At 49.1% G+C, this 25,582-nt stretch overlaps 2 protein-coding genes across 3 annotated transcripts in view; one reads left to right on the forward strand and one right to left on the reverse strand.

Annotated features, from left to right (window-relative positions):
* Window positions 1-17,341, forward strand: part of Dnajc7 (DnaJ heat shock protein family (Hsp40) member C7) — a 38,482-nt gene extending 21,141 nt beyond the window's left edge. Inside the window, exons 3-14 of the mRNA XM_052759759.1 lie at window positions 1,002-1,126; window positions 1,438-1,551; window positions 3,704-3,778; window positions 7,173-7,291; window positions 8,818-8,971; window positions 9,343-9,507; window positions 10,406-10,497; window positions 15,074-15,147; window positions 15,472-15,618; window positions 15,809-15,961; window positions 16,524-16,586; window positions 17,028-17,341. Of these exons, the coding sequence (XP_052615719.1) occupies window positions 1,002-1,126; window positions 1,438-1,551; window positions 3,704-3,778; window positions 7,173-7,291; window positions 8,818-8,971; window positions 9,343-9,507; window positions 10,406-10,497; window positions 15,074-15,147; window positions 15,472-15,618; window positions 15,809-15,961; window positions 16,524-16,586; window positions 17,028-17,065 (1,319 nt within the window). The 3' untranslated portion in view covers window positions 17,066-17,341. The remainder of the gene's footprint in view (window positions 1-1,001; window positions 1,127-1,437; window positions 1,552-3,703; window positions 3,779-7,172; window positions 7,292-8,817; window positions 8,972-9,342; window positions 9,508-10,405; window positions 10,498-15,073; window positions 15,148-15,471; window positions 15,619-15,808; window positions 15,962-16,523; window positions 16,587-17,027) is intronic.
* Window positions 17,342-18,365: 1,024 nt separating this feature from the next.
* Cnp (2',3'-cyclic nucleotide 3' phosphodiesterase) lies at window positions 18,366-24,956 on the reverse strand. 2 transcript variants are annotated; one of them, XM_052759765.1, is made up of 4 exons: window positions 24,824-24,956; window positions 22,970-23,636; window positions 20,866-21,005; window positions 18,366-19,829 (listed from the first exon to the last, which is right to left on the reverse strand). In XM_052759765.1, exons 1-4 carry the CDS (start codon window positions 24,824-24,826, stop codon window positions 19,380-19,382), a joined length of 1,260 nt encoding a protein of 419 aa, XP_052615725.1. In that variant the 5' UTR covers window positions 24,827-24,956; the 3' UTR covers window positions 18,366-19,379. The 2 variants fall into 2 exon arrangements, with proteins under 2 accessions (XP_052615725.1, XP_052615726.1); XM_052759766.1 differs by lacking the exon at window positions 24,824-24,956 and adding an exon at window positions 24,672-24,758.
* Between the last annotated feature and the right edge of the window lie 626 nt (window positions 24,957-25,582).

The raw sequence follows: 25,582 nt of genomic DNA on the forward strand, positions 1-25,582 counted from the left end.
GATTGCATCTTCCTTAACTGAACAGAATCCCATCTCTATGGACATCGAGGTTTATCTCAGTTCTTTGCTGTAGGGATCATCCTCAATTGCTTTTCCACGTTAGTCATGGAGGCAGAGTCTCTCAGTCAAATCTAGAGCTAGTTGATAGCTAATTTGTTCAGGGAGTCCCCTGTCTGTGCCCTCTGAGGTTGGAGTTACCCGCAGGTCACCATGCTTGCCCAGCATTTACTTGGGTTCTGGACATCTTGATGCTGATTCTCACTGTATGACAAGTGTAAATACTGAGACAGCTCTCCAGGCCTCCCTTGAAATAGTTCTCTGAGACATGGCCCTCTAGTTTTAAATCAGTAGCCTAGGCTGAACTTTTTGTTTTGTTTTATCTGAGACAGCCTCACTATGTAGCCTTGGCTGGCTGGGAACTGGCTACCATAGACCAGGCTGGTCTTAAACTCAATAGATCTTCTATTTCTGTCTCTGGAGTTCTGGGATTAAAGATGTGAACCACCATACCCAGCTGAACTTTATTTTTTTTTTCAACTTTTTGTTTGTTGGTTTGTTTTTTGAGACAGGGTTTCTCTATGTAGTTTTGGTGCCTGTCCTGGATCTCGCTCTGTAGAGCAAGTTGGCCTCGAACTCAGAGATCCGCCTGCCTCTGCCTCCCAAGTGCTAGGATTAAAGGCGTGTACTGCCGCTGCCGCCGCCGCCGCCGCCGCCACCACCACCACCACTCGGCACATATTTTTATATTTTTAAATTTTATGTGCATTGAGTGTTTTGTCTGTATGCTTGTGCACCATGTATGTACATGGTCCCCACAAAAATTAGAAGAGGGTATCATATCAGATCCCTTGGAACGGGCATTACAGGTGCTTGTGAGCCACCATATAGGTGCTAGGATCAAACCCGAGTCCTCTGTAAGAGCAACAAGTGCTCTTACTCACTGAGCCATCTCTCTAGCCCTCCGTGCTGAACTTTTTTGTGTTCTCTTACTTTTCCTATAGATATGTGTCCTAAAAATGCTAGCTATTATGGTAATCGAGCAGCCACATTGATGATGCTTGGACGGTTCCGGGAGGCTCTCGGAGATGCACAGCAGTCAGTGAGATTGGATGACAGTTTTGTCCGGGTATGTAATGTGGCTCTTTGGTGAAGGCTAAGTGTCTACCGTTGTGTTCCTCTAGCCCAGGGTTTCCCAGGTCTGCAGATCGTTCTCTCGAGTGCTGTCCTGAAGTGCAGATACTGCACAGTATCCATTGTGACAGCCACAACCATCTCCTAATTGTGACAAATGTCCCCTGAAGAGCAAGTGCTCCCCTTGAGAACCACTCCCCTAGCCTTCTCACCGTGTGTTGGTTTATGGAGTGTTTGTTGTTGGTGTTGATTTCTTTCTGCCTCTGCAGTCATACTCCTTTCCTTCCCTCTGGACTCTTTCTCTAGGGACACCTCCGAGAAGGCAAATGCCACCTCTCACTTGGGAATGCAATGGCAGCATGTCGCAGTTTCCAAAGAGCCCTAGAACTGGATCATAAAAATGCCCAGGCACAGCAGGAGGTAGGTCTGACTATCTGCTAGTATGAGAGGTGATAGTGTGGTGCATCTGGAAGGAATATAGTGGCCCAGAAGACAGGACTGACAGCCCCCCTTCACCAGCAGCCACACTTAGCTGACTTACGGCAAATCTCATCGTCTCTGGGACTGTTTCCTTAACTGTTGAATGGGTTTTGAGTCTGTAAAAAGTGAAAGGTTTTTGAGATGACTGGCTATCGAATGCTTCAAGGAACTAAGTTGAGTAAAGTTTAAAGCATTAGAGTAAATTCAAGGCTGGGATATAGCCCAGTTATAGAGCGCTTGTCTAGCATGTTCTGAGACCAGGGTTCAGACCTTGGTGCTGTCAAAAAGAATTAGAGTGTGTTCAAATCTGGCTTAAGTTGGTAGCACACATCTTTCAGTTCTGCCTTCATTCAGTTGGTGCCTAGATGCATTTTAGTGAGCATCTCAAAACTGCCCAACTCCTAGCCAGCACTGTCTATATTTTGTGTAACTCGTTGTATGGCTTCTGTCTTCCTAACAAGAAGTTCAAATTAAGCATAAAGTTTGGTCATGCTCTTTCCTATTTTCTCTTAAAAGATAGGGTCTCAGGGCTGGGAATGTAGCTCAGCAGGCAGAGTGCTTGCCAGGCATGGATCAGGCCCTGGGTTCAATCCCCATTCCCAATAAACCCATACATGGTGGTGCATGGTTTGGAATCCCAGCTACATAATAAGTGTAAGGCTAGCCCAGGGTACATGAGACCTTGTCTCAAACAAAAAAGCATGTCTCCATGTAGCCCAGGCTAACTGGCCTCATCTTTCACCAGCATTTTTAGGAAATACTCAATTTAATTCTAATTTTCCTTAGTGTGTGTGTGTGTGTGTGTGTGTGTGTGTGTGTGTGTGTGTGTGTGTGTGTGTTTATGTGTGTACTAGAAATCAGTGTGTTATGTGGTTTTATTTTGTTTTTGTTTTTAAACTAATGTGTGTACATGTTCTTGTTTGTATGAGGGCAGGCTTGCACTCGCTTTGGTAATCATGTTAGAGATCAGGGTTGTTGTCTTAAAGGTCAATTCTCACCTTCCACCTTGTTTGGAACAGGGTCTCCAGTTTTTGTCTTTGAGATGAGGGTCTCGCTATGTACCCCTAACTGGCCTGGAACTCACTATATAGACCAGGCTGCCCTTTGCCTCTCAAGGGTCTCAAGGGTTGGGATTAAAAGTGTGCATTACCATGCCCAGAAAGACAGAGTCTCTTGTTGCTTCTGCATCCTCACCCCAGGCTAGCCGACACTCCAGCTACTAGGGAGTCCACTTTTCCCACCCACCTTGCCATAGCAGCGCTGGGTTTGCATGTGCATACAGCCATGTCTGCTTTAGCATGGGTTCTGGGATTTGATCTCAGTTTACACACTGAGTCATCTCCTTAACCTTGCTTTGTTTGTTTATATATGTCACCTGTATATTCATGCCTACAGAAGCCAAAAGAGTGCGTCAAATCCCCTGGAGCTGAGTTACAAGTTGTGAGCTTCCTAACAGGGGTGCTGGGACTGAACTCAGTACTCTAAGGAAGAACAGCAAGAGCCCCTGACCACTTAGCCATCGCTCCTTTATCCCACTCCATGCCTCCCCCACTTTTAATTGGATTTTTGAGACAAGATCTCTCTGTATCTCAAGCTATCCAACTCAATGTGTAATTCAGGCTAACCTCAAACTTGATATTCTCCTGCCTCAACCTCCTGAGTACTGGTGTTATAGACATGTACACCATGCCTGGTTCTTTGATGTGACTTTTTTCCCCTTCTCTTTTGAGATTGGGTTTCATTGTGTAGCTATGTAGCTCTGACTGGCCTCACACTCTCAGAAATCTACCTGACTCTGTCTTTTAAGTGCTCGGATTGAAGGCATCTCCCACAATGCCCAGCTTCAGGTATTTTGTTATTGTTGCTGAGACAGTCTCAACGTGTAGCCTTGGCTGTCCTTTAACTCGCCACATAAACTAGGCTGGCCTCAAACTCAAGAGATCTGCCTGCTTCTGCCTCCCCAGCGCTGGGTTTACAGATGTGTGCCACCACACCTGGCCTCACTGATATTCTTGAAAGAACAAATTCATCAAGGTCTTAGTGCCTTGTGTGATTGGTCAACCTAACTTAATGTATTTTTTTCCCGGTGTAGTTTAAGAACGCCAATGCAGTCATGGAATATGAGAAAATAGCAGAAGTGGATTTTGAAAAGCGAGATTTCCGGAAGGTAAGGTAGAAGTGAAGGAGCCTCCCCTCCTCGGTACTGTTCTAGTACAGAAAAACCTAGCACGGTACAGTGTCACTTGAATTTGGCTTTTAATTTTTTCTCTCTTAAAAGTTGTTTATTTTCTTAATTATATTTAGCTTTTTGATAAAAAGCAAAAATCAACTTGCTTATTCTCATTGATTACGTAAGGTAGTATCTCAGGACTGTACTGATTAATGAAGGAAAAGCCACTTGGAAATAAATACAGGGGTTGAATAATCCATTTTTCTCTGATTATGAGAGTTAAACTCTTTCTTCTGTGGAATAGGTGCTATAGAGCAGAGTGTGGAGAAGCCCTTATTTATGTTTTTGGAGAGTGTGTGTAGTCTGTTGCCACACCGTTGTGCAGCGGTCTCCCAGCCTCGGCCTCTGGAGTGCTGCGCTGCAGCCTGAGCCACCACTGTCTTTCGGATGGCATTTGGGGTCTTGCTGTGTAGTCCAGGCTTGCCTGAGAATTGGCAGCCCTCTTGCTGCCACTATACCCAGCTTGGTGTTAGACTTTAATAAACATTACAGTATGTGGTAGTTTTTGACAACCTATGTGTTAAAGGGGGTTGATGTGTCTGAAAATTTAGTATGAAAGTTCCAGGATCTTTCTAGATCTTGGAGTTAAGCATAAAGTATTGGTCCCTCTATTTCTTAGATGCTAAAGAGAACTAGCTTTCACTAAAGAATCAAAGCAGGAAGTGGAAGGCCAGCAGATACCAAAAATCCTAATCGGGAGATTATTTTTAGGGTCCATTTGACGAAGAGCTTTCAGTCCAAGGGAGGAAGTTGTTGCCTCAAATGTAGGAGATTGCTCAGGGCTCTCAGTGGTAAATGTTTTGGGGAACAAGGAAGCATCCGTCCTAACCCTCCTATTGTGAGGGCCTTTACTCGGGATTAATACGTCTGACGAGCTTGTGCGGGGTCCGGATACTCACTGTCATCCTCCTGCTGGTTGGCGTGTGTGTGTGTGTGTGTGTGTGTGTGTGTGTGTGTGTGTGTGTGTGTTTGGAGAGCAGTTCTAACTACTGTCACGTTTTTTTCTGAGGCTCACATAGGCCAAAGCTTTGTCTTGAAAGCAGTCTTTTGGATTTCTTTTCTCTCTTGCCTACTCTGGAGCCAGCGTCCTGAGTTTGTGACAGAATCCTCTGTCTCTGACATCCCAGCCCCCCCACTGTAGCTCATGGTGATGTCACAAATGAAGAATTATGATCCTGGCAGGGGAAACAGATGAACTTGGAAGAAACAAAGATCTTGTTTGCCTGCAGCTGTCCCCACTGGGGACGCGTGGGGGTGGGAGGCGAAGCACTGAGCCTCCAGCTGATGCTCCGCACCACGGGCAGAGCCGGCTCTGCATAGAACGCTGTCCTCGGGAAGCCAGAGGGTGTGGCCACCGAAATGGTGACTCGCTTTTTCCTCTCCTCCTTCTCCTTCTCCTTCTGTTTGAAGAAATCGGTGCCACAGCTCCACCTCCTTGATACTTCAGTGGTCATTAACTGTCCCTGAAACTTGCAGGGACCTGTGCCACCCAAGGGGCAGGCCATCTTATCAGTGCTGTCTTGGCAGCACAAAAGGTCTTAGTGAACAGCCCAGTGTTTCAGTATTTATTTTCTTGCTTGTGGGTTTTTCTTTTTTGTTGTTGAAACAGGGTTTCTTTATGTAGCCTTGGGTGTCCTGGAACTCAGAGATCTGCTTGCCTCTGCCTCCCCAGTGCCCAGATTAAAGGCATGTGCCACCACTGCCTGCCTTTTTTTGTTTTTTGAGTCAAGGTCTCTATATAGCACTGGCTGTGCTGGAACTCACCTTGTAGACCAGGCTGGCCTTGAACTCAGATGTGCTTGCTACTGTACCCATCTTACTTGGGTTTTTAATCTTAATTTTCGAATAGGTCTTATTCATGGTGCAAAAGCTAAAAAGTATGAAAAAAATGTTTAGTGATGAGTGTCCCTTCAAACAGGCCCTCTGATTGGCTTAGTTTTTACTCCTCTCTCTGCTCCCTGGCCCCAGTGTCAAGCATGGTAGGTAAGAGCTCTACCATTGAGCCCTATCCACAGTTCATGTATCTTCCATTTTCTTGTACCATGTTTTTGTTCATACATCAGATACAGATTTTTAGTTTTGTTTGCATGAAAGGTAGTATACTATTCATATTCTGTACTTTTTTTTCCCCACTGAATAGGTCTTGGAGGTCTTTCCACAGTAGTACATGGAACATTTGTGCATTCTACTTTAGAGTTATAGAGTATACCATTATAGCAGTGTACATTGATGAAAGTTATCTTTCATTGCTTTTAGAATTCATATTCCGAGTCTTAGAGGTAGTGGTGTCCCCAGATTTCTCCTTTGGTCCGCTATTCTTAGCGAGACTGATTTAGTGAGGCTCTCCCAGGAATACCTTCTAAATAGAAATGAAAGCTCAGAGAACAAAGTTGTGAAAGGAGAAAGGGGCGTGAACTCATGGAGACCTATGTGGCTGAAAGAGTGAACTCACTGCAGCTTTGGTAGATGTGTGAGATACTGGGCTTGAGATTTACACACAGCAGCCTGTAGGGGGTAGAAATGTGACAGCCGTTAGAGTCCTTCTGAATGAACTTTCACAGCAACTTCTATACTGAGATAAATGTAAGAAAGGCCAACCCAATAGTTAGCTGTGAAACTTGATGGATGTGGTGGCAAACTGCTTTAAACCTAGCTCCTCGGAGGCAGAAGAAGGTGAGCCACCATGTGGGTTCTGGGAATTGAACCCAGGTCTTCTGGAAGAACAGCCAGTGCTCTTAATCACACACCCCCACACACACCCCCAATCTTTTAAGTAGGTGAAGCTGTTGTCGCAGGAAAAGAAGGAAGACAGCAGTTTCTATAACGTGTGCAACACGGATTCAGTGCCAGGGTATTCCTGCCATTCTTGTCTTGCTTAGCAGGCTAAGCCTTACAAACATTGAAAGTAGTAAATAACAGTGTCTGTGAGAAGAATGTGAGCTTTGATCCTAGTCACTGTGGTTCACCATGGAGGCTGCTTAGCTTGGTTGAGGTTAGAGGCTCTGAGTCCTGCTGTATGTAAGGTAGAACTTGGGTGACCTAGAACCTTGCTTGGTTCTCTATTTCTTAGTCTTCTCATCACTAAAATAAAGGTAATGATATCACTTATTAATTCTTTGGGCTAATAAAGTACTTACTTATTGTTAGCTGTCATTATATGACCCTGCTGTTCTCATTGTTTTCATTGAATATGTATAAACTTTGATATTACTTTACCACTAAGCAGTGAACCCAGGTAATGTCTGAGCATTGAGTCTGTTGTGACCAAACTCAAGTGAAGACATTTCTGGAGTCCAAGATGAAGAGCTTATTTGCTTTCCTCTTCCCTTAGGTTGTTTTCTGCATGGACCGTGCCCTAGAATTCGCCCCTGCCTGCCATCGCTTCAAAATCCTCAAAGCAGAATGTTTAGCAATGCTGGGTCGATACCCAGAAGCACAGTTTGTGGCCAGGTATGCAGTCTGGCCAATTCACCACTGAGATGCAGATAGGACTGCAGGTGCTGGCTGCTCTCTACATCTGCATGAGAGCTGTGGGTGTGTCAGCTAGGCTTGTTCAGACCTTCCTGGAGCTAAAGCCAAAGGTTAAATCAGATTAGATCCAAGACCCACAAGGTACAAAGGATGTAGTGGTGCAGCAGGTGCTTGAGCATATGTGAAAGAATTTAATGAGTGTCTTTGTTTTAACCTTTAATTTCATGTATATCTAGGGTAGAAGGACAACTCTTGGGGAGTTGGTTCTCTCCTTCCACCTATGGAAGGTTTGGGGGATTGAATTTAGGTGGTTAGGCTTGGCAGCTAATGCTCTTAGCCGGTGAGAAGTCTCACTGGCCTGGGTTTGTTTGTTTGAATGCAGTCCTTTCTACTCTAGGAAACTCTTTTTTTTTTTTTTTTTGGTTTTTCGAGACAGGGTTTCTCTGTGTAGCTTTGCGCCTTTCCTGGATCTCGCGCTGTAGACCAGGCTGGCCTCGAACTCACAGAGATCCGCCTGCCTCTGCCTCCCGAGTGCTGGGATTAAAGGCGTGCGCCACCACCGCCCGGCTTACTCTAGGAAACTCTTTAGGTATCCATATAGTAACTATTTTATCCTTTGCAGGTCCCGGGTCTCTATTGCAACTGCTCAGCTCTGCCCTCTGCCATTATAGTGCAGAAGCAGCCACAGATAATAGCTGAGTTGGTATAAATCAAATTTTATTTACATGATCCAGTGGCAGGGTTAGGGATATAGCTCAGCAGTAAAGTGCTTGTGTAGCCTGACTTCAGTCCCAGTACCATAGGAGTGGTAGGGAGGCAGTTGCAGAAGTTCTGGCATGGTGTGGTGGCTCATTGGTAGACCTTGTGCTTAGCGTGCGCTAAGCCTTTAGTTCAGTCCCTATTACCAAACACCTATCACCAAACTATAAGGGGAAAAGGAAATAAAAAATATTAAAAGAAAGGACTTACCCTGTGGGCATTAGTTTTCCAACCCATCTTCTAGTCCAATAAAAGATTGTGAGGCACACCCAGGTCGTGGTGGTACATGCCTTTAATCCCAGTACTTGGGAGGCAGAGGCAGGTGGATCTCTGAGTTCAAGGCCAGCCTGGTCTACAAAGTGAGTTCCAGGACAGCCAGGACTGTTACCCAGAGAAATTCTGTCTTGGAAACACAAAAGAAAAGATCATGAGACACAAGAAATGTGTTGGGTGAGAATGGTAGGGGAGAGAGGTTGGGCTCAGAGGTAAAATGTTTGCCTCTCGTATACAAGGTCCTAGGTTTAATCCCTGGTACTGCTGGAGGTGGGGAGAGTGAAGAAAGAAAAATTTATTGACGATAACTACAGGTAGTTTATTTTAACAAGGTTTGGGAGTAGTTCTTAGGAATCTGTTTACCTGTGAGTGTTTTGAATACTAGAGCCATGATCGAGGAACAGTCTGACCACAGATGGTAGGAATGGTCAGGACATTCCAAATCACAGCTGAATGTGTTCTTTTTATTGCAGTGACATTTTACGAATGGATTCCACCAATGCTGATGCTCTGTATGTCCGTGGTCTTTGCCTTTATTATGAAGATTGTATTGAGAAGGCTGTTCAGTTTTTTGTGCAGGCTCTCAGGATGGCTCCTGACCACGAGAAGGCTTGTGTTGCTTGCAGAGTAAGTTCTTGGCATGATGACCTAAGAATCAGAGTGGGAATAAAGCTTCCTTTCATATCTTAAGTTATGAGTGAAACTAGGGCTATAGCTCAGTGGTAGGGTGTCTGTTTATCATGCCTGGGGGCCTGGGTTCCATCCCTGGTACTAAGTGGGAAGAGAGGAGAATAATGATGCTGGCTAGACTGGAAGAATTGAGACTCAGAAGGACTGTGACAGCTCCATTTGTCACTTTGTCAGAGCATCCCTGAGCAGTCTAGGTGGTGGGGGACTGTCCTATCAGACTGCTGGGGTTGAAGAAATTGAAAATACTATCCTCACTGAGAGAACTGAGGCTTTCTGGGTTGAACTGACCACACCTTGCTTTTCTCTAGAATGCCAAAGCCCTGAAAGCCAAAAAGGAAGATGGGAATAAAGCATTTAAGGAAGGAAATTACAAGCTAGCATATGAACTGTACACAGAAGCCTTGGGGATAGACCCCAACAACATAAAAACAAATGCTAAACTCTACTGTAATCGGGGTACGGTTAATTCCAAGGTAAGCGTTTGGTCTGGGATATCAGAAGTCTTCGGAGATCTGCTCAGCAGGAATAAGCCAGATAAAGAGGGAACGATGTCCCTGTCTTGTAAGGAACCACCTTCTGAGGTGCAAACTTACCTATTTTGTGGCATTGAGACCTTGTGGGGCAGCTTGGCAGGCTGTCCCTCCTGTCTGTCGTTCCTCGGTTGTCTCTTTCCATTTGAACAAGTGTCTCCTCTTTACATTGGCGCTAGGGTTTGTTTATTCTTCAGGAGTGAGATAGAGGAAATTAACAACGTTCATAGGGCTTTTTAAAATCCCCAAGTAACCGATGGTCACCATGTATAACAGAGTGACCGAAATCGTCCTGTGACCCTATCCACAATGAGAAAGGCTAGGCTTCTGCTCTTGTAGAATTCTAGTAGTTAAAAATTGCAGTCTTGGGCTGGAGAGATGGCTCAGAGGTTAAGAGCACTGGCTGCTCTTCCAGAGGTTCTGAGTTCAGTTCCCAGCAACCACATGGTGGCTCACAGCTATCTATAATGAGATCTAGTGCCCTCTTCTGGTGTGCACGCATACATGCAGGCAGAACACTGTATATATAATAAATAAATAAATCTTTTAAAAAAAAATTGCAGTCTTTCTGGTCCCTGTAGTTGACCTGTGGAAGAGTGAAGGGTGGGACCCTGGGACCCATCGTTTTGGTTAGGCACTAACATGACCTGCTAAGGAACTTTAGCAGTGACTGGCTTTTATCACATAGTAAAGAAACCAGTTTGGAATTTGGTGTCCTTAGTCCTCTGATTTTGCCAGTGACCAAGAACAGAGTAAGACAGGGATCTAGCCATGTTCCCAGTTTCTGGACTTCCTCATCAGTGACGATGTGAAGTGTGATTGCTCGCTCTCTCTCGTGAAGCTTAGGAAACTAGATGATGCCATAGACGACTGTACGAATGCGGTGAAGCTCGACGACACCTACATAAAAGCCTATTTGAGAAGAGCTCAGTGGTAAGTGCCGCTGGACGGGGGGACAGGGTTGCCACTGGTCAACTAGGGGATTGCATTGTGGTTGACGAAACAGACCCAGGGATGTTGTGAGGTCATTTGGTCCTTCCCCGTGCCTCTAGGTGGGATTGTTCCAGCCCTAGACTATCTTTATAGACCTCCAGCCGAGGAGATTGCACACGCTCCCTCAGTCTCCCATGCCTGTGTCTAACGCCCCTCACGGTCAGTAAGTTTCCTCTGATGCCTGACCCAAATTCCTTTTGTTAACATGTGAATCCATTTCCTTTGGAGACTTTCTTTTGTGGTGTTCACTTCCGCTCTAACTTGGCACAGTGCTTGGCACATCAGTGCTCACCCAGTGAGTGTTTTGTTGAATGGATGGATGATGCTTGGAAGAGGAAAGAAGGAAGTGTTCTTAGAGACAGTTGAGCTGTCCCTGCCTGTTTGTCATGGGCAGGGAAAGTACAGTGGAAGGCGATTTCACTTGGCTCAGTGGTGCAGCTATATAAAAAAACAGCTTTTGATAGACTCGGGATAAACAGTCCATGCCAGGTGTTCCAAGCACAGTGGGCCCTGTGACGAGGATCGTGCCTACTCCTCTTTGTCCCAGATGCTAGGTGCTCCCCGGCCTTTTTGTTCATTTTACTCTTGAATCCATTTCCCTGGAGAATTTTATTCAGACAGAACAGTGTCAAGGGCTAGAATGAGGTCTCAAAAGTATTCTTCTGGCTTAGGTGTGGTGGCATGTGCCTAGAACTCTAGCACTTGTGAGGTTGTGGCAGGAGACTCACCATTAGCGCAAGCAGGGCCAGTTTGGGCTACATAGTTATCCAAACCAGACTGGGCTACAGAGTAAGACTCACCAAAAAATAGAACAGGGGTGGGGAGATGTCAGCCAGTGGGGACCTGAGATCAGATCTCTAGAACCCACATGCATTCAGATGTCTGCAATTCCAGCACTCCTACAATAGGAGAATCCCCAGCAGCTCTCAGGCCAGGTTGCCTGGCCTATTATAGGGTGGTAAACAAGAGATCCTGTCTCCACGTGGGAGTGAGACAACGCTGCTCAGTTGTCCCTTCACCTCTGTGTGTGTTCCTTGGTGAGTGTGAGCCTGCATTCACACAGAAACTGCACACACCACAGCTCTGGGTTTAACACCTGGCACAGTGGAAAAAAAAAAGTCATGTCATTTCCTGCTACTCTCTAATCGAGAACTTCCTGATTGTTGTTGTTTTTAAGATTGGCTAGGCTGGCCTCAGACTTATGTATATAACCAGGATGCCTTTAAACTTCTTATCCTCCTGTCCCCACCTTTCCCAGGTGCTGGGATTGTAAGCCTGCATCAACACCTTTTGTATGTAGTTCATACGTGCTAGGAAAGCACTGGACAGGCTGAGCTACATCCCCAGGCCTGTGACAGGGTTTTTTCCCCTGGGGCAGTGGTTTTGGTTTTAAAGATTGAAAAGGGAAATGAAGTCCTTGGGTGTCATTCCCCCATTGCCCATTTCATTCCTAATTATAAACTGTAAAGTCTGATTGCACAGCTACTGGTGTCTGAACCAGAAACTCCCTCATCAGCAGTCCAGAACCTTGGATTCTCACCACTGCGATAGGAAAACTGCTAGAGTTGTGTTATCGATTCTGGGAAACTGGCTCTTACTCATTCCATTGTCACACCCCACTGTCAGACAGAAATGGAAGACTGGGCTGGAGGTATAGCTTAGTTGTATAGAACCTGCCTCGCTCGCTCGCATGTGTGAGGCCCTGGGTTTAATATCTCCCTGCTCCTTACCCCACAAAAGAGAGTGGAAGTTGGTAGGCTGCTTGCCTACCATGCACAGAGCCCTGGATTCAGTCCCTGGCACTGTATAAATTGGGCTTGGTGTTTCATGCCTATATCCCAACACTCAGGAGGATCAGAAGTTCAAGGCTGGGGTAGAGAGATGGCCATTGGGTAAAGGAGTCTACCACCAAGCTGGACAACCTGAACTCCATCCACAGGACTCACATGGTGGGAGCAGAAAACTAACTCCCAAGAGTTAGCAACTCTGACCTATGCACACTATCCATAATCAAGAGCGTACGCAATAAATGTGTTTTGTTTTTTTCTGAGACAGGGTTTCTCTGTATAGTCCTGACTGTCCTAGAACTCACTCTGTAGACTAGGTTGCCCTCCAACTCACACAGATCCACTTGCCTCTGTCTCCTGAGTGCTGCCATTAAAGGTGTGTGCCACCACTGCCCACCAGTAAATGTATTTAAAAAAAAAAAAATCAAAAATTCACAAGTTCAAGGCCAGCCTGGGCTACATGAGACTGCGTCTCAAAAAATGAATAAAATTAAAAACAGCAACAAAAACAAAAAACCTTTGGCCCAACTAAAGACTTTAAGCAGCACAATATGCTATATAGATGCTTTTTTTTTTTCAGTTTTCTCTAACAGCAAAAAGAGTAGCGTCCTGTAGTATCTACTCACCTGATGCTCTGCACTGTGGGAAAGGGAAACATGAAGAGTAGTACATTCTTAGTCTGCTAGGAGACAATGGAGTAGAAGATGATTTTGTTTGTATGTGTGCTTATAGTCAGCAAAAATCAGAAATTGCTTTATCTGACAAGTCCTTGTTTTGTGTTAAGGATAGAACTGCTCTTGAGTGACTTTTTGCCTTTGAAACTCCACCTGAGTTGGGGGGCGGTGGACACTTAGACATCGTTGGCTGAGAATATAGTAACAGTCCCCTAAAGCAGGTGGACTGCTAAAACATGCCAGCAGTTAGCTCTAGCCTTCCTGGAGGCCTGACCATTGTACAGTTGGGCTCAACTCAGCCTTAAAGTTGGGCAGATGGCAGATGTTTGCCACCTCGCTTACCACAAGCCAGAGCGATTCCTCTTCCCCTTAAAGCCTCATTTTCTACCTTTTCTTCAACATTTAAGAGACTTGGAAGGGTATTTTTGATTTTTAAAACTGCAAAATAATGCAGATCCTGATGGGCAATCACACCTGTAATCCCAGTACTTCAGAGGTTAAGATTGGAGGATAGCCAGTTCAGGGCCAGCTTGGGTTACATAGTAAATTCCAATCCAGCCCAGGCTACAGAAGAAGAAAGACTTTGTCTCAAAAAAAATAACAAAAGAATGCAAGTCAGTGTCGTGGTACTTGTTTAATACATTATGCACAGGCCTAGAGATCATGTCAGGGTTACTAATGCGTCAGATTTTATTGTTTGTTTGTTTGTTTGTTTTTCAAGACAGGGTTTCTCTGTGGAGCTCTGGCTGTCCTGGAACTCACTCTGTAGCCCAGGCTGGCCTCGAGGTCAAAGTTCTGCCTGCGTTTGCCTCCTGAGTGCTGGGATTAAAGGCCTGTGCCACCACCTGACAATGAATATTATAATTTACTTCAGGTTATCTGACGCTTTGCCCTGTGAATTGTTTCTCTTTATTCCTAGTACCCTCTGTCTGTAGGACATTGTGGGCATTTTTTGTTTGTTTGTTTTTGTTTGTTTTGTTTTTTAAAGTCATAGATGAATATGTTTCCAGAAATTCAGAGATGCCTAAGATGTCAAACCTCTTTTTGGCCAGCCACATTGGTATCAGTCTCCCTGCCCTGGCCTCCAAAGCTGATGTGTGTAAAGATGGGCTGGCATGATAGAAGTATCAACTGTCTCTCGGGTGTGTAGCAGATGTTGTGTCTGATAGATGGAGAGGACAGACTTGGTGCCATTTGGTCATAAGAACTTGGGGGCCTGGAGAGGTGGCTCAGTAGTTAAGAGTGCTGATTGCTCTTCCAGAGGACCCAGGTTCAATTCCCACACCTAGATGGCGGCTCACAACTGTCTGTAACTCCAGATCTGACACTCTCACACAGACACACATGCAGGCAAAACACCAGTGCACACAAGATAAAAATAAATTATTTTTAAAAAAGACGACGACGACGGCTTAGTTCTGTGAGAAACACTTTCAAAGTCCTAATACCCTGCCTTTCCCTTCAGTCCTCCCATTTTGGCCTAGGGATCCCTCTGCTTTTGTGCTACTGAAATCGAAGCAAGACTGTGTTGAGAATCCCTTCTTCTGTCTCACCTCTACCTCTGAGATTGATCGATCTTAGTGGAAGCATTCATCGGCAGCTTCCACCCTGACCTTGATCTTTCTAGTGGCTCAACTAACCCCACTTGTAGCCTGGGTTGGAGCTGGCCCTGCATGTTTGTGGCACCGAAGATTTCAAAGCTCTTTCACAGCAGTTTTCTCTTGTGTGCCAGTCCAAGGTAGTCAAGTAGGTGCCTTCACATGACCTTTCACAGGGGGCCCAGCTGGTGGGCGGTGCTGTGTCACCGAGAGCTTTCTCCCCAGCCACTGCCGCTTCTAGCAGAGGATTGCTGGCTGGGTGCAAAATGCCACGAGGCTTCTTTGCCTTGAGGAACTGAAAGTTAATTCATTTTTTAGATAAGGGCTTCTACTGTTGGATGAAACATCCTATGGAAAGTGTGTATCTCTTGCATGAGCCGTGCCTTCTCCCTAGAAGGTCCCATAGGCCATTGCCTTTTGTGTCTGAGTGCTGTATTACCCTGTACTTCCTTCTCAGTTACATGGACACAGAGCAGTATGAAGAAGCTGTACGGGACTATGAAAAAGTGTATCAGACGGAGAAAACAAAAGGTATGAGAACAAAGGGCCATCGGACTCGGGGAGCTTCTTGTAGGTCCTAAATTAAAATGGGGGATGATTTGATGTTGCACTTAGGAGTGGACCTGGAGCTTATTTGATCACTAGCCTGGCAGCAGGCAACAGGGTTCCTGCTTAGGCACCTGTGTTCTGGTTCTAGCTCCTCCTCCCTGTCATTTTCACTTCCTCTGTCTTCTAAGGAAGCACCAAAAAAGACCCTTTTGTGGTTACTGAGGCTTCCATCCTCTGGGCAGCTGGGCTGGGACCCAGCAAGGGAAGCAGTTGGATCTGTCTGTTGATGTCACCTGTCTCCCTCAGAACACAAACAGCTCCTTAAGAATGCACAGATGGAACTGAAGAAGAGCAAGAGGAAAGATTACTACAAAATCCTGGGAGTTGACAAGAATGCCTCTGAGGATGAGATCAAGAAAGCTTACCGGAAACGGGCCTTGATGCACCATCCAGGTGAGCTCTGCAGAGGAGAACAGCAGGAAGAACCACAGGGCAGGTGCATGGGCACCTAGGAGACTCGCTCTTCAGTGGGAAGAAGGGGGTGCTGAGCTCCCTGTCCTACAGATTGTGGGAGGTGCCACATTCCAAACTGGGACATAAACAGACTGTTTTCCTGTGACCCTGGTTTCACTGAATTCTCTAGATCGGCACAGTGGGGCCAGCGCCGAGGTTCAGAAGGAGGAAGAAAAGAAGTTCAAGGAAGTGGGAGAGGCCTTTACCATCCTCTCTGATCCCAAGAAAAAGACTCGTTATGACAGTGGACAGGACCTGGATGAGGAGGGCATGAACATGGGCGGTAAGTTGGTTTGGCCTCCTGGAATGAAGATGGTCCCTGTAAAACATTTTTTTTCCTAAGGCACCAGAAAAGGCCCTGTTGTTGGTACCACGGCTTCTGCCCTCCAGGCAGCTGGGCTGAGACACTGCAGAGGTGAAGTCTGTAAGTGGTCAGCCAGTGATGTGAGACAGCGGGCTGTAAAAGATGAGCTAGGACAGAGCCATCGGGACTGCGGGGGCTTGGCGGAAAGGAGCCCAGTGCTAGTTCCGGAGTCGGGGTCTGCAGTCTGTTGCCTTGAGCTTGCTGACACTCAGTGAAAAGGGGAGCCATCTCAGTAATAGGCCCAGCGTTAGAGGAAGGCAGCGTAGTGCAAGTGACGTTTCTAAGTAAGGAGACAGTAGGCAGAGCAAGCTTTCCCCTGCGGACTGCACTTGGAGGGGAACAGATGCCAGAACTGGGGTGGGGGAAAGGTTTGCTAACATCTAGGCTGAAATGATGGAAGTGATACTCAGAATTCTACTGCACCTGGTCCCTCAGACCCTTCTGATTCCCCCTTTTTTGTCCCTTCCATGCTTCTCACCAGATTTTGATGCAAACAACATCTTCAAGGCATTCTTCGGTGGCCCTGGGGGCTTCAGCTTTGAAGGTGGGTATACCTGCTGCTCTTGAGAGCTCCCAGGCGCTAAGCCAACAGTGACCCCTCCCTCAGTCTGAGTGGAGACAGCTGGATCCTTGGTCACCAGAACATGGATGCACTCTAGTGTGGCTGAGGAGACTCCTAGGCTTGTCTTGCTTGGAACCTTTCTCAGTGCACTTGGCCAGAGGGTCAGAGAAGCATCACCAAGGCCCTGAGTATCCAGCCTTGTTCACTAGAGCAAATGTGTTCAGAAGCTACACACAGAATGCACCTCCAGCCCAGTGGTAGGGTGTGCCTTGCATGCTGGCCCTTGCACTCATGGCTCAGACTATTTGGTACCCTTGGAGTCTCTGTGTTTGGATTAAGCTGCCCTTGAAGACTTCTGTAACAACTATGGTTTTCCTAAGGAAATCCACAGAGCAACTAACAAGCCTTTCTTTTCCCTTTCAGCATCTGGCCCAGGGAATTTCTTCTTTCAGTTTGGCTAATGAAGGGCAACTACTCAGAACCCAGAAAATGCAGACTTGCTCAGTTTAACCATGAATGTGGACGGTTCACCTCCTCCATCATGTCCCCGTGTACTTAGAGCAGTTTCGTTTTCTCAGTTGGGTGCCCTTTGTCTGTATGAGTGGGGTGAAGGAAAGGGAGCCAGCGCTGAGGACTGGGGAGGGGAGGGAAGCCAGGGGTAGACAGGGAGGCAGCTTGTGAATTTTTGTTGTATTGTTTAACTTTATTAAAAAAGAAAATAAAATGTTTTGACCATTTTTTTGGTCCTTAGCTTTGGTAGCTTCTCTGTACCGGAAGTTCATCCACGAGCACAGGTGCCTGGTATGCATGTGTGTGTGTGTGTGTGTGTGTGTGTGTGCGCGCGCGCGCGCGCGCGTGCGCATGCATGCGCGCGCTCTGCTTTTGTTTGGTTTAGATGGTCTTGGGCTGCTCTGGAGCAGGGCAGTCCTCCTGCCTCAGCCCTTTCCAGTGCTGGGATTACAATATGAGCGACGACACTGTCGTGCTCGGATTGTTCTTACTGTCACTGTAGGCTCGAGGGACGTGGACAGGAAAACAAAATTCTGCTCCTGACCTCCAGGCTCTTTTAAAGTTTGCCAGGCAACTCCAGAGCTCAGGCCGTTGCTGGCTCTAAAGGCTCGTGTTATTGGAAGCTGCGAATACATGACTGGTCTCGTTTCCTGCTTGAGATAGGCAAAGTGGAGAAGGGCCCTGTAGCCTTGCCACACTGCTCAGTCAGGTTACTGTTCCGGGCAGACGCGTGAGGCTTTGAGGTAGACTGCAGGTGCCGACAGTGCAGACAGCCACGGAGAGAGGCCTTGAACCAGAGTGGCCAGATGGTCAGGCCGGGCCCTGTGAGCCTGGGGGAGCTGTTGCAGGTCCTCTCTTATGTTTGAAGAACACTGACTTAAGGTGGCCTTCCCCAGAGACCCTGCAAAGCCCACGCTGGAAACTCTAGGCCTTGCTGAGAGGTCTTTGACTGGGCCAAGGACACCTGCATGTGGTCGCCTTAGCTGTCAGATAAAGGCTTTGTGCTCCAAGTTCCTGGCTCCCAGCCAACCCCCACCTTCTGCATGAGTCTGAAGCCAGCCTCTCCTTTCTGCTTCATGAAAGCCAACACTGTTCAGCTGCCCAGCCTCATCACAGCTGTGCCCAGCCAGCAGAAGGGAGACAGGACCGATGGCCCCAAGCTGTGGGACAAAGCTAGTCTTAATGTACCCAGCCCTGGCCCCCAGGGAATACTGAGCTGGACATAGAAGGCCAAGAGTGACTACACACAGCTAGGATTAACATGATTTATTTCAGTATGTCTTAGAAGTTGCTGAGGTGGGCAAAACCAGGGTAGGAACATAAATCCCAGATTCTTGGGTGACAACCCAATTAGCAGGGTCCTGTTACTGAGCAAAGGCAGAGTGAGGTGTTCCAGGAACCACACACATGATCTTGTTCAACTTCCCCAGAGCAGGAGATGGAGCACACTCTGGCCAGCTCAGGGCCCCCTCCATTGGCTCTTGGTACCCACCACCCTCCTTTAGAGGAGGCCCAGAGGCACCATGGAGGCAGGATGGGATGGGCAGAAAGCAAAGCTGGAGCTTCTCAGGCCATGTCTGTCTGACCTCAGTGCCCGTCCACACAGCAGTGGCACGCTACTGTGAAGGGTGGGTGGCCAGTGGGAGGCCAGAGATGTGGCTTCTGGTGATTCCACTTTCTCCCCTAGTGATCACACTCTTCACCTAGTCACAGTGTGAAGGAGGTGGCAGGGACTTAGGAATGACCAAAGGTGGGAGGTAAACCCCTTTACTCACCAGGAAATAGCCCAGGCCTTCTTAGGCACTATAGTGATTAAAAATAAGACTGGTACCCAGGGATCTGACCCCTCTCAAAGCTACCACTGTTTTCCTGTGGCAGTAGCACTGTCCTTAGCATGATGTGTGCAGCTCTGAGGTGTGCCCAGCTCTAGATGGGCATCAGGCAGGGGTCAAGGGAGGGTTAACCAGCTCCTGGACGTGGGGCAGATGTGGCTCCAGGCCCAATAGCCCAGTCTTTTATCACCACTGATATCACGGGTTCCTGAATGGTGTCTTCCTCTACCCACCCGCCTGTGTTGAGAGCTCACGTGTTAAGGGGAAGAGGGTGGGCAGGAAGAGACTGGCAGTTACTTTACAGACTCTTAAAAAGTTACAGGTAAGTTAGCTTCCAGTAAAAAAAAAAAAATCTTAAAAATCAAATGGAAGGCATGTTGCCCTGTCTACCCCCTGCCTTCTAAAGAGAGAAGGGGTAGAGTGGCGTGAACCCTCAGATGATGGTGCAAATCTGCATGGCACCCCCCTTCCGGCTGCCATGTATGGGCACAGGTTTGCCCTTCCCATAGTACCCCGTGAAGATGGCCTTGACCTCCATCTTCTTAGTCAAGCTCAGCATCCAGCGCCCTTTGCCCAGGGAAAAGAGCTTGCCCCGGGAGAGCTCCCCCACCTCCTCACCTCGGCTGCCCCCCTTCTGCTGCTGCAAAATCTCTAAGAGGTCAAGGCCTGTCTGCACAGGCTGCACATCGGCAGCACAGCCGAGGGTGATGTGAGCTCGGCTCCCTGGGGGCAGGCTCTCGGAGGAAGAGGGCTTGTCCACGTCGCTCGGCCACAACAGCAGCTGCTGCTCATTCAACACCACCTGGGCCCCAGCCGTCTTGGGTGTCACAAAAAGGGCCGAGATGGACAGTTTGAAGGCCTTGCTATAAGATCTCTTCACCACCTGGGGAGAGAGGGGGGGCCCAAGTTAGAGGGACAGCTGACAAGGGAGGGCCACCCCCAGAGGAGACAGTGAGTGCGCCTGTGCGGGGGTCTTTTTAAAAGACAGATCAAATAGACACCAGCCACTCAAGCTAATGTTGGGAAAAGGCTCTCAGGCACCAGACACAAGCCCCACTTACCAGGCCCAAGGTGCTAAGTGTGCTAGCCTCTCTAGGCCTTGGTTATTCACTTGTGAGAGAGGGGTAACCCTAGAGTCTACCTCCGAGGAGACAGGATTAACGGTGGTGAAGAGCCTGGATCAGCTACTACTGTTCTTCACAGCTCCCTCCACTCACTCAACGCACTGTGGTTGACATCTGCTTACACCACTGGCCATACCTGATGGCGTGGGACAGGTGCTTGGTTAGCATTGCTAACTGGACCACAGAAAGGAGCAAGGGTCTATATTCAGCCACTCCACTGGACTAGGCTTTGAGGTCACCCGAAGCTACGAACACCTGGGTCCTAGGGAGCTGCCACTTCAGTGAGGCTTGGCCCGTACAGAAGCGGCAATGGTGGCTGGGAAGGCAGTGGTGAAGGAGGTTAGGAATTGGGCATGCCTGGAGTTAAGGACGGTTGCATCTGGCTATGGACTGTGTGCTGTCCGTCCGTTCAGGAATGGGTGTTTCACTCTCCTGAGTCACTCCTTCCCTCAGTAGACTGGAGCCCCAGTGCAGCAGGCTCTCTGGAACCCAGGAATCTTAGCATTGGGGACTCCGGGACTTAACATGGGTTCAAGAGGCCAGAGAAGGAGCCTGTTGCTGCCTGGCATTCTCCACTAATCTACTTGAGGGAAAAGGCCCTTGAGCAGGTTCTGGGGACAGATGGACTAGTAAGTCCCTAAGAGGGTAACACAAGAGCAGAGACTAAGCCACAGACAGGAGGCCACGCTTCTCCAGCCATTGTGTGGTATCTCTGCCCCATGCCGCAGCTCCAGAAGATACTTGAACCCACTCACCCTCCCCTCCTTCACCAGGGTTTCCCTGGGGAGAACTCACATCCTGCTGGGCATATTCTTCTGCCCCGGTGGCCTTCCCGTAGTCACAGAATTTGGTTGTACAGTGCAGAACGCCTGGGGGTCTCTTCCCAAAGTAGCTGACCAGCTCAAGCTTCTCCTTGGGTTCATCCCCAGAAATAACTGCAGAAGAGAAGATCCAGTCATGGCAGTGAGGCAGTGAGCTGGGCTACCAACACCTACCACAGAAACTGCAGGCCCCGAGGGGGGAAACGGCCCCCACTGAGCTTGGCTCATTTGCTAGCTGGAGATGCAGCTGAGTTGGCAGAGTGCTGACCTAGCGTGCACATCGCCCTGGGTTGAGTCCCTAGCATCTGGGATAGTAGATGCAAGAGGACCAGGAGTTCTGGGGGGCGGGGGTGCTTGCCTAGCATGCATAGGGTCCTGGGTTCAATGCTGGGCGGGGAACAATTTAAACACTCTAACCATGCTGGTTTCACAGCGTATAGATCTTTACATCTCTGACTTCTAAGGCATATGTAATAGCGCTAGGCAATTCTAGCCAAAGGCCGCCAGCAGCGGCGTCATACCTGGAAAGGGAAAGCAGGATGAGAAGGTGGTACGGGGGAAAATGGAACACATCTTGCCACTTACTAGCCACGTGGGACAGATACGTGGTTGACTGTTGCCAGTCCACTGCAAACACTGCCACAGTTCCAGGTGCCATACCCTCCAGGTACCTCAGGGCCTGAGATTACAGCAACCATTTCACCCAGGGGTGACCATACCTTCCAGTGCCCTGCTGGCATGCTTGGGGGAGAGCATACCAAGAGCCTGGAACAGGAAGGGTCCTGACAGTGGGACAAGGGGCTGAGGACGAGAATGTCAAAGCCGATCTTCCAGACTCCAGGCTTTGTGGCTGTATTCAGTCTGGCTCCTCCCTGTTTGTCCCCGAAGACTAACTGTTCCAGGGATCTTCTATTCTGAGTGTGCCTTATGAGTCTCTGATGTCTCCTGCCACACCCTGAGCAGAAAAGCATTCTGCTGTTTGTGGTCAAAGCCAGCATCAAGCAGCGATCGTGCCCAAGCCAGGACCCCCAGCTCTGGCCCGAAACCCTGGCTCTAGGGGTTGCCCCTCACTCTGTACAAGAAGTGGGCTGGCTCCCTGCCAGCATCTTCCTTGTAGAAGGAGCCTCAGGAGCCCGGAAACAAGTTTTCTGAGAACTCACACGGGCATAAAGGACCTGCTGGCCTCTGAGTGATTTAACAACAGAATGAAGTTATTTCAAGTTTGCAGACCAGCTAGAATCGAGAGACTAAAAAACGAGTTTAAAGAGACCAGGCATGGTAAAGAGAAGGCAGGTCAGGAGGATTACTGCAAGTCAGAGGCCAGCCATGGGAGGCTACATAGTGAGACTCTGTCTCAAAAAAACAAAGACTCAAAGGCATAGATGAGCTAGGGGATGACAGCCTGTGGGACACTGAGGGGTTAGGACCCTTCCCTACCCCAAAGCTACCTGTTTACTCCAGCCAACAGCCCTTGCCAGGAGGGAACGCTGCTGGATCCTACCTAAGTACAGGTAGCAACTCATAGCCTCTCTGAGCATGTTCCTTGTGTGGAATGTTCTGGAAGGCATGAAGCTGAGTTCTCTAGCCCTGGGAATGCCATGGTAGCACCAGGGGGAGCCGAAGGCCTGCGAACCATCCCCGGGGAGGTCACAATAGGCTTGATCTTAGTACTTTTTGTAGCTGAGGCATCTTATCTTTTGCTTGGGGAAAAAAAATGTTTTCTGCTGCTAAAAATGAGTTTGACAGCCTTGGGCCAGGGTCTCCCTCCAAGGTTATAGTGACATTTCCTCTGCTGAGTCCCTTAGTTTTCCCACCTCCCAGACTCGGATGGTGGTCTACATCCAGGCTGGGAGAGTGGTGCCCGGGAGAAGAGGGAGGCTGCAAGAGAGGTGCTGTGGGTACCCCCCCATAGTGCCACCTGCTTCTACCCTAAAGCCTTGCCTTTGGCTATGCGTGGCAGCTGCCCCGCCTGTATCCTCCACCCCTCCAACCCCATCCTTGGATGCCTGGCAAAGTGGGCTCTCTGACACAGGCCAACAAGGATTTAGCTGCCCTGCTCCCTCCCCACAGCCACCTACAGTGTCGAAGCTCCTTCTTGAAAGCCTTGTGATTTCCCAGCTCTTCCAGAAAGGCCTGGCCAGCTTTGCGGAGGGTCTCGGAACTCTTTTTGGTCAGGAACCAGCCAAAGTAGAGTGGCAGGAAGTCCTTCTCCAAGCCGGGCTTCAGCTTCTTCAGGTCCTCGGCTGACAGCTGCCACTGGTTCTTCTCCTTGAGCTGGGCACAGTCTAGTCGCCATGCTGTCTTGGGCTCCACCAGCACCACCTGGTACTGGTACTGATCGGCCATTTCAAAGAGCTGATCCAGTCGCTCCCGCTCGTGGTTGGTGTCATCAAGCACCAGAACCCTGATGTCCCGGCGGCAGTAGGCGGCCAGGTCCTCGTCCAGCCGCTTGTACTCCTCGGAGAAGTCTGCTCGAGAGCCAGGGTTGATCTTGTAAGCGTCGGCAGATACCATCTTGGTGCCGTTGTGATATTTATCCACGATGTGCCGAGCCAGCGTGGACTTGCCGCTGCCTGGCAGGCCACGCAGGATGAACAGCGTCTTGCACTCGTGCAGCGTGGCCACCGTGTCCTCGTCCTGGAGGAAGGGGAACTGCAGCTCGGGCTTGTCCTTGGCTCCCGAGGATGACATTTTTTTGAAGATCTTGGGCAGGAACGTGTGACTCTTTCGGGAAAAGCTTGTGTTCTGCGTAAGGAGGGGAGAGATGTCAGCCCACAAGCACCAAACCCTAGTCTTTGGCCTGCTTCTCCCGGCGGAGGACCGGCTGCCAGCTCAGGAACCCCCAGGCTGAACTTAAAGCACCCTTGGGTGGCGGGTGCTCTCCTCAGCAGGGAGCGGTGGCTTTTTTTCTCCCAATAGGTCCTTCAGTATCTTCAACAGCAGGGCTGTGGTGGGTAGAGGGAACCTCGGCGGTGACACCACCTAACCTCTTATTCTCCTGCCTCCGAGGATCACTCTCTGCTGCCCTTCAGTGGCAGTGAATGCAAGGGAAGCGAATGCCTGTTGCTCCCTGTCAGCCCCAACTTATATATTCTTGGCACCTCTTAAGGATGTCCCTATTTGTAGGCCTGAGGCGCTATGTATGGGCAAAGCCACAGCTGCCCTGGCTCTCTGGGTGTGCAGAGGAGGGTGAGGGCAGAGGAGGGTGACCCAAAGACCGCCTCCCTCCACCCAACAATGGCATCAGCAGATAATACTCTCTTGTCTGGGTGTGGGGGGACAATGGTCCCACAGAGGGCTGGTGGGGGGCAGGGCAGGAGAGCATTGGACAAAGGGCCTCATTCAGAGCCACCTCCTCCTCTGCCCTCTCATTCCCCCCTCCCTGGTCTGTAGGACTAGGCGGCACAGGGCACCTGTATTCAGGAATTTCTGCCCCCTACTTTGCTGCGTGTTAGCAGTACCTCTCTAACAAAAGCAACAAGCAATGGCAGTTTCAACTGTCAGCCACACTGGCTTCCGCCTTTGGTGTGCACGCAGAGAATTTAGCTGGCTTCTGGCTTCTTTATGGCCTGTGCAGGAGGCGGTGGTTGGGAACCCACTCCTAGCGCCAGCTCCCAAACACCCCTAAGCTCTGGTGCTGCCCGGGGCCCAGACCCACTTGCCAGCTGGTGTCCCCAGGAAGCATCAACTTCATCTTTCAGGGATTTCCTTCTCCAGCGGCTTTGAGACACACACACCCCCAAACAAAAACAAAAACAAAACCTTCCCCGCTCCCCTTGCCTTTGAGCTGCCTTGGAGGGCCCCGATGTTGGACTTCAACTCCAGAACCTGGCGCCCCCAATTTGCAAGCCACTTCTGCCCAAGCGTTCCCAAGACTCTCGCTTTCTGTTAGTCTCTCTCCCGCCCGGCCCCCACGCGTGCGCTGCGCTCACCATGATGAGTGGGCGCACCGCCGTCGCCGCCTTTGCGGGCACTGTCTCCGGGACCGCCCGCCTGCGCGAGGGACACCGGCGTCTTGGGGTGTCAGGACCACACGCAGGGCGCCTTTCATAGCCCGGGGGCGGGGCGCGCGGACGGGGCGGGGTCAGCCCGGGCCTCTGCGCACGCGCTCCCGGGAAATCGAAACCAGGGTGCTGGGAAGCAGCGGTCTGAGCCTTGGTTGAGCGCAAAGGCACACCTGGCCTCTCTGTGCCAAAGTTGAAGATTAACTCTTTTTTTTCTCTCTCTCTCTGACACAGGGACTCACTATGTAGACCGAGCTGGCCTGGTACTCACAGAGATCTGCCTGTCTCTGGCTCCCAGAGTGCCGGGATTAAAGATGTGGGCCACTTCTCGAGGAGAAAAATGTAACTCTTAATGAAACCAGGCAGCTAGGCAGCACCACCTGCCCAAACAAAAACAAAGACCTAATCCATCCAAGTCCGTAGTTCTGGAAAAGTCCCTAAATGTACTGACCTTGCTTTTTGGCGTCTGTAGTTCTGCTTCCGGCTGAGGTGGGTTTTTTCTGCTTAGAAGTCGTCCACCCTGAGAAAAGCTTAGGGCGTGGTTTCTGTGTACCCCGACACCACCCCGATCCCAGTACCCTCCACTTAGTACGTCCTGGGGGAAGTGAGCGAATGGCCGAGAAGCAAGTAGAAACACCTCTTTTCAGGGCTTTCTTTACCTCTTCTTCGAGCATTCTGGGCTCCGCC

The sequence above is a fragment of the Peromyscus californicus genome, unplaced genomic scaffold (assembly GCF_007827085.1).
Source record: "Peromyscus californicus insignis strain IS unplaced genomic scaffold, ASM782708v3 Scaffold_3__1_contigs__length_106647218, whole genome shotgun sequence".
Taxonomy (NCBI): domain Eukaryota; kingdom Metazoa; phylum Chordata; class Mammalia; order Rodentia; family Cricetidae; genus Peromyscus; species Peromyscus californicus.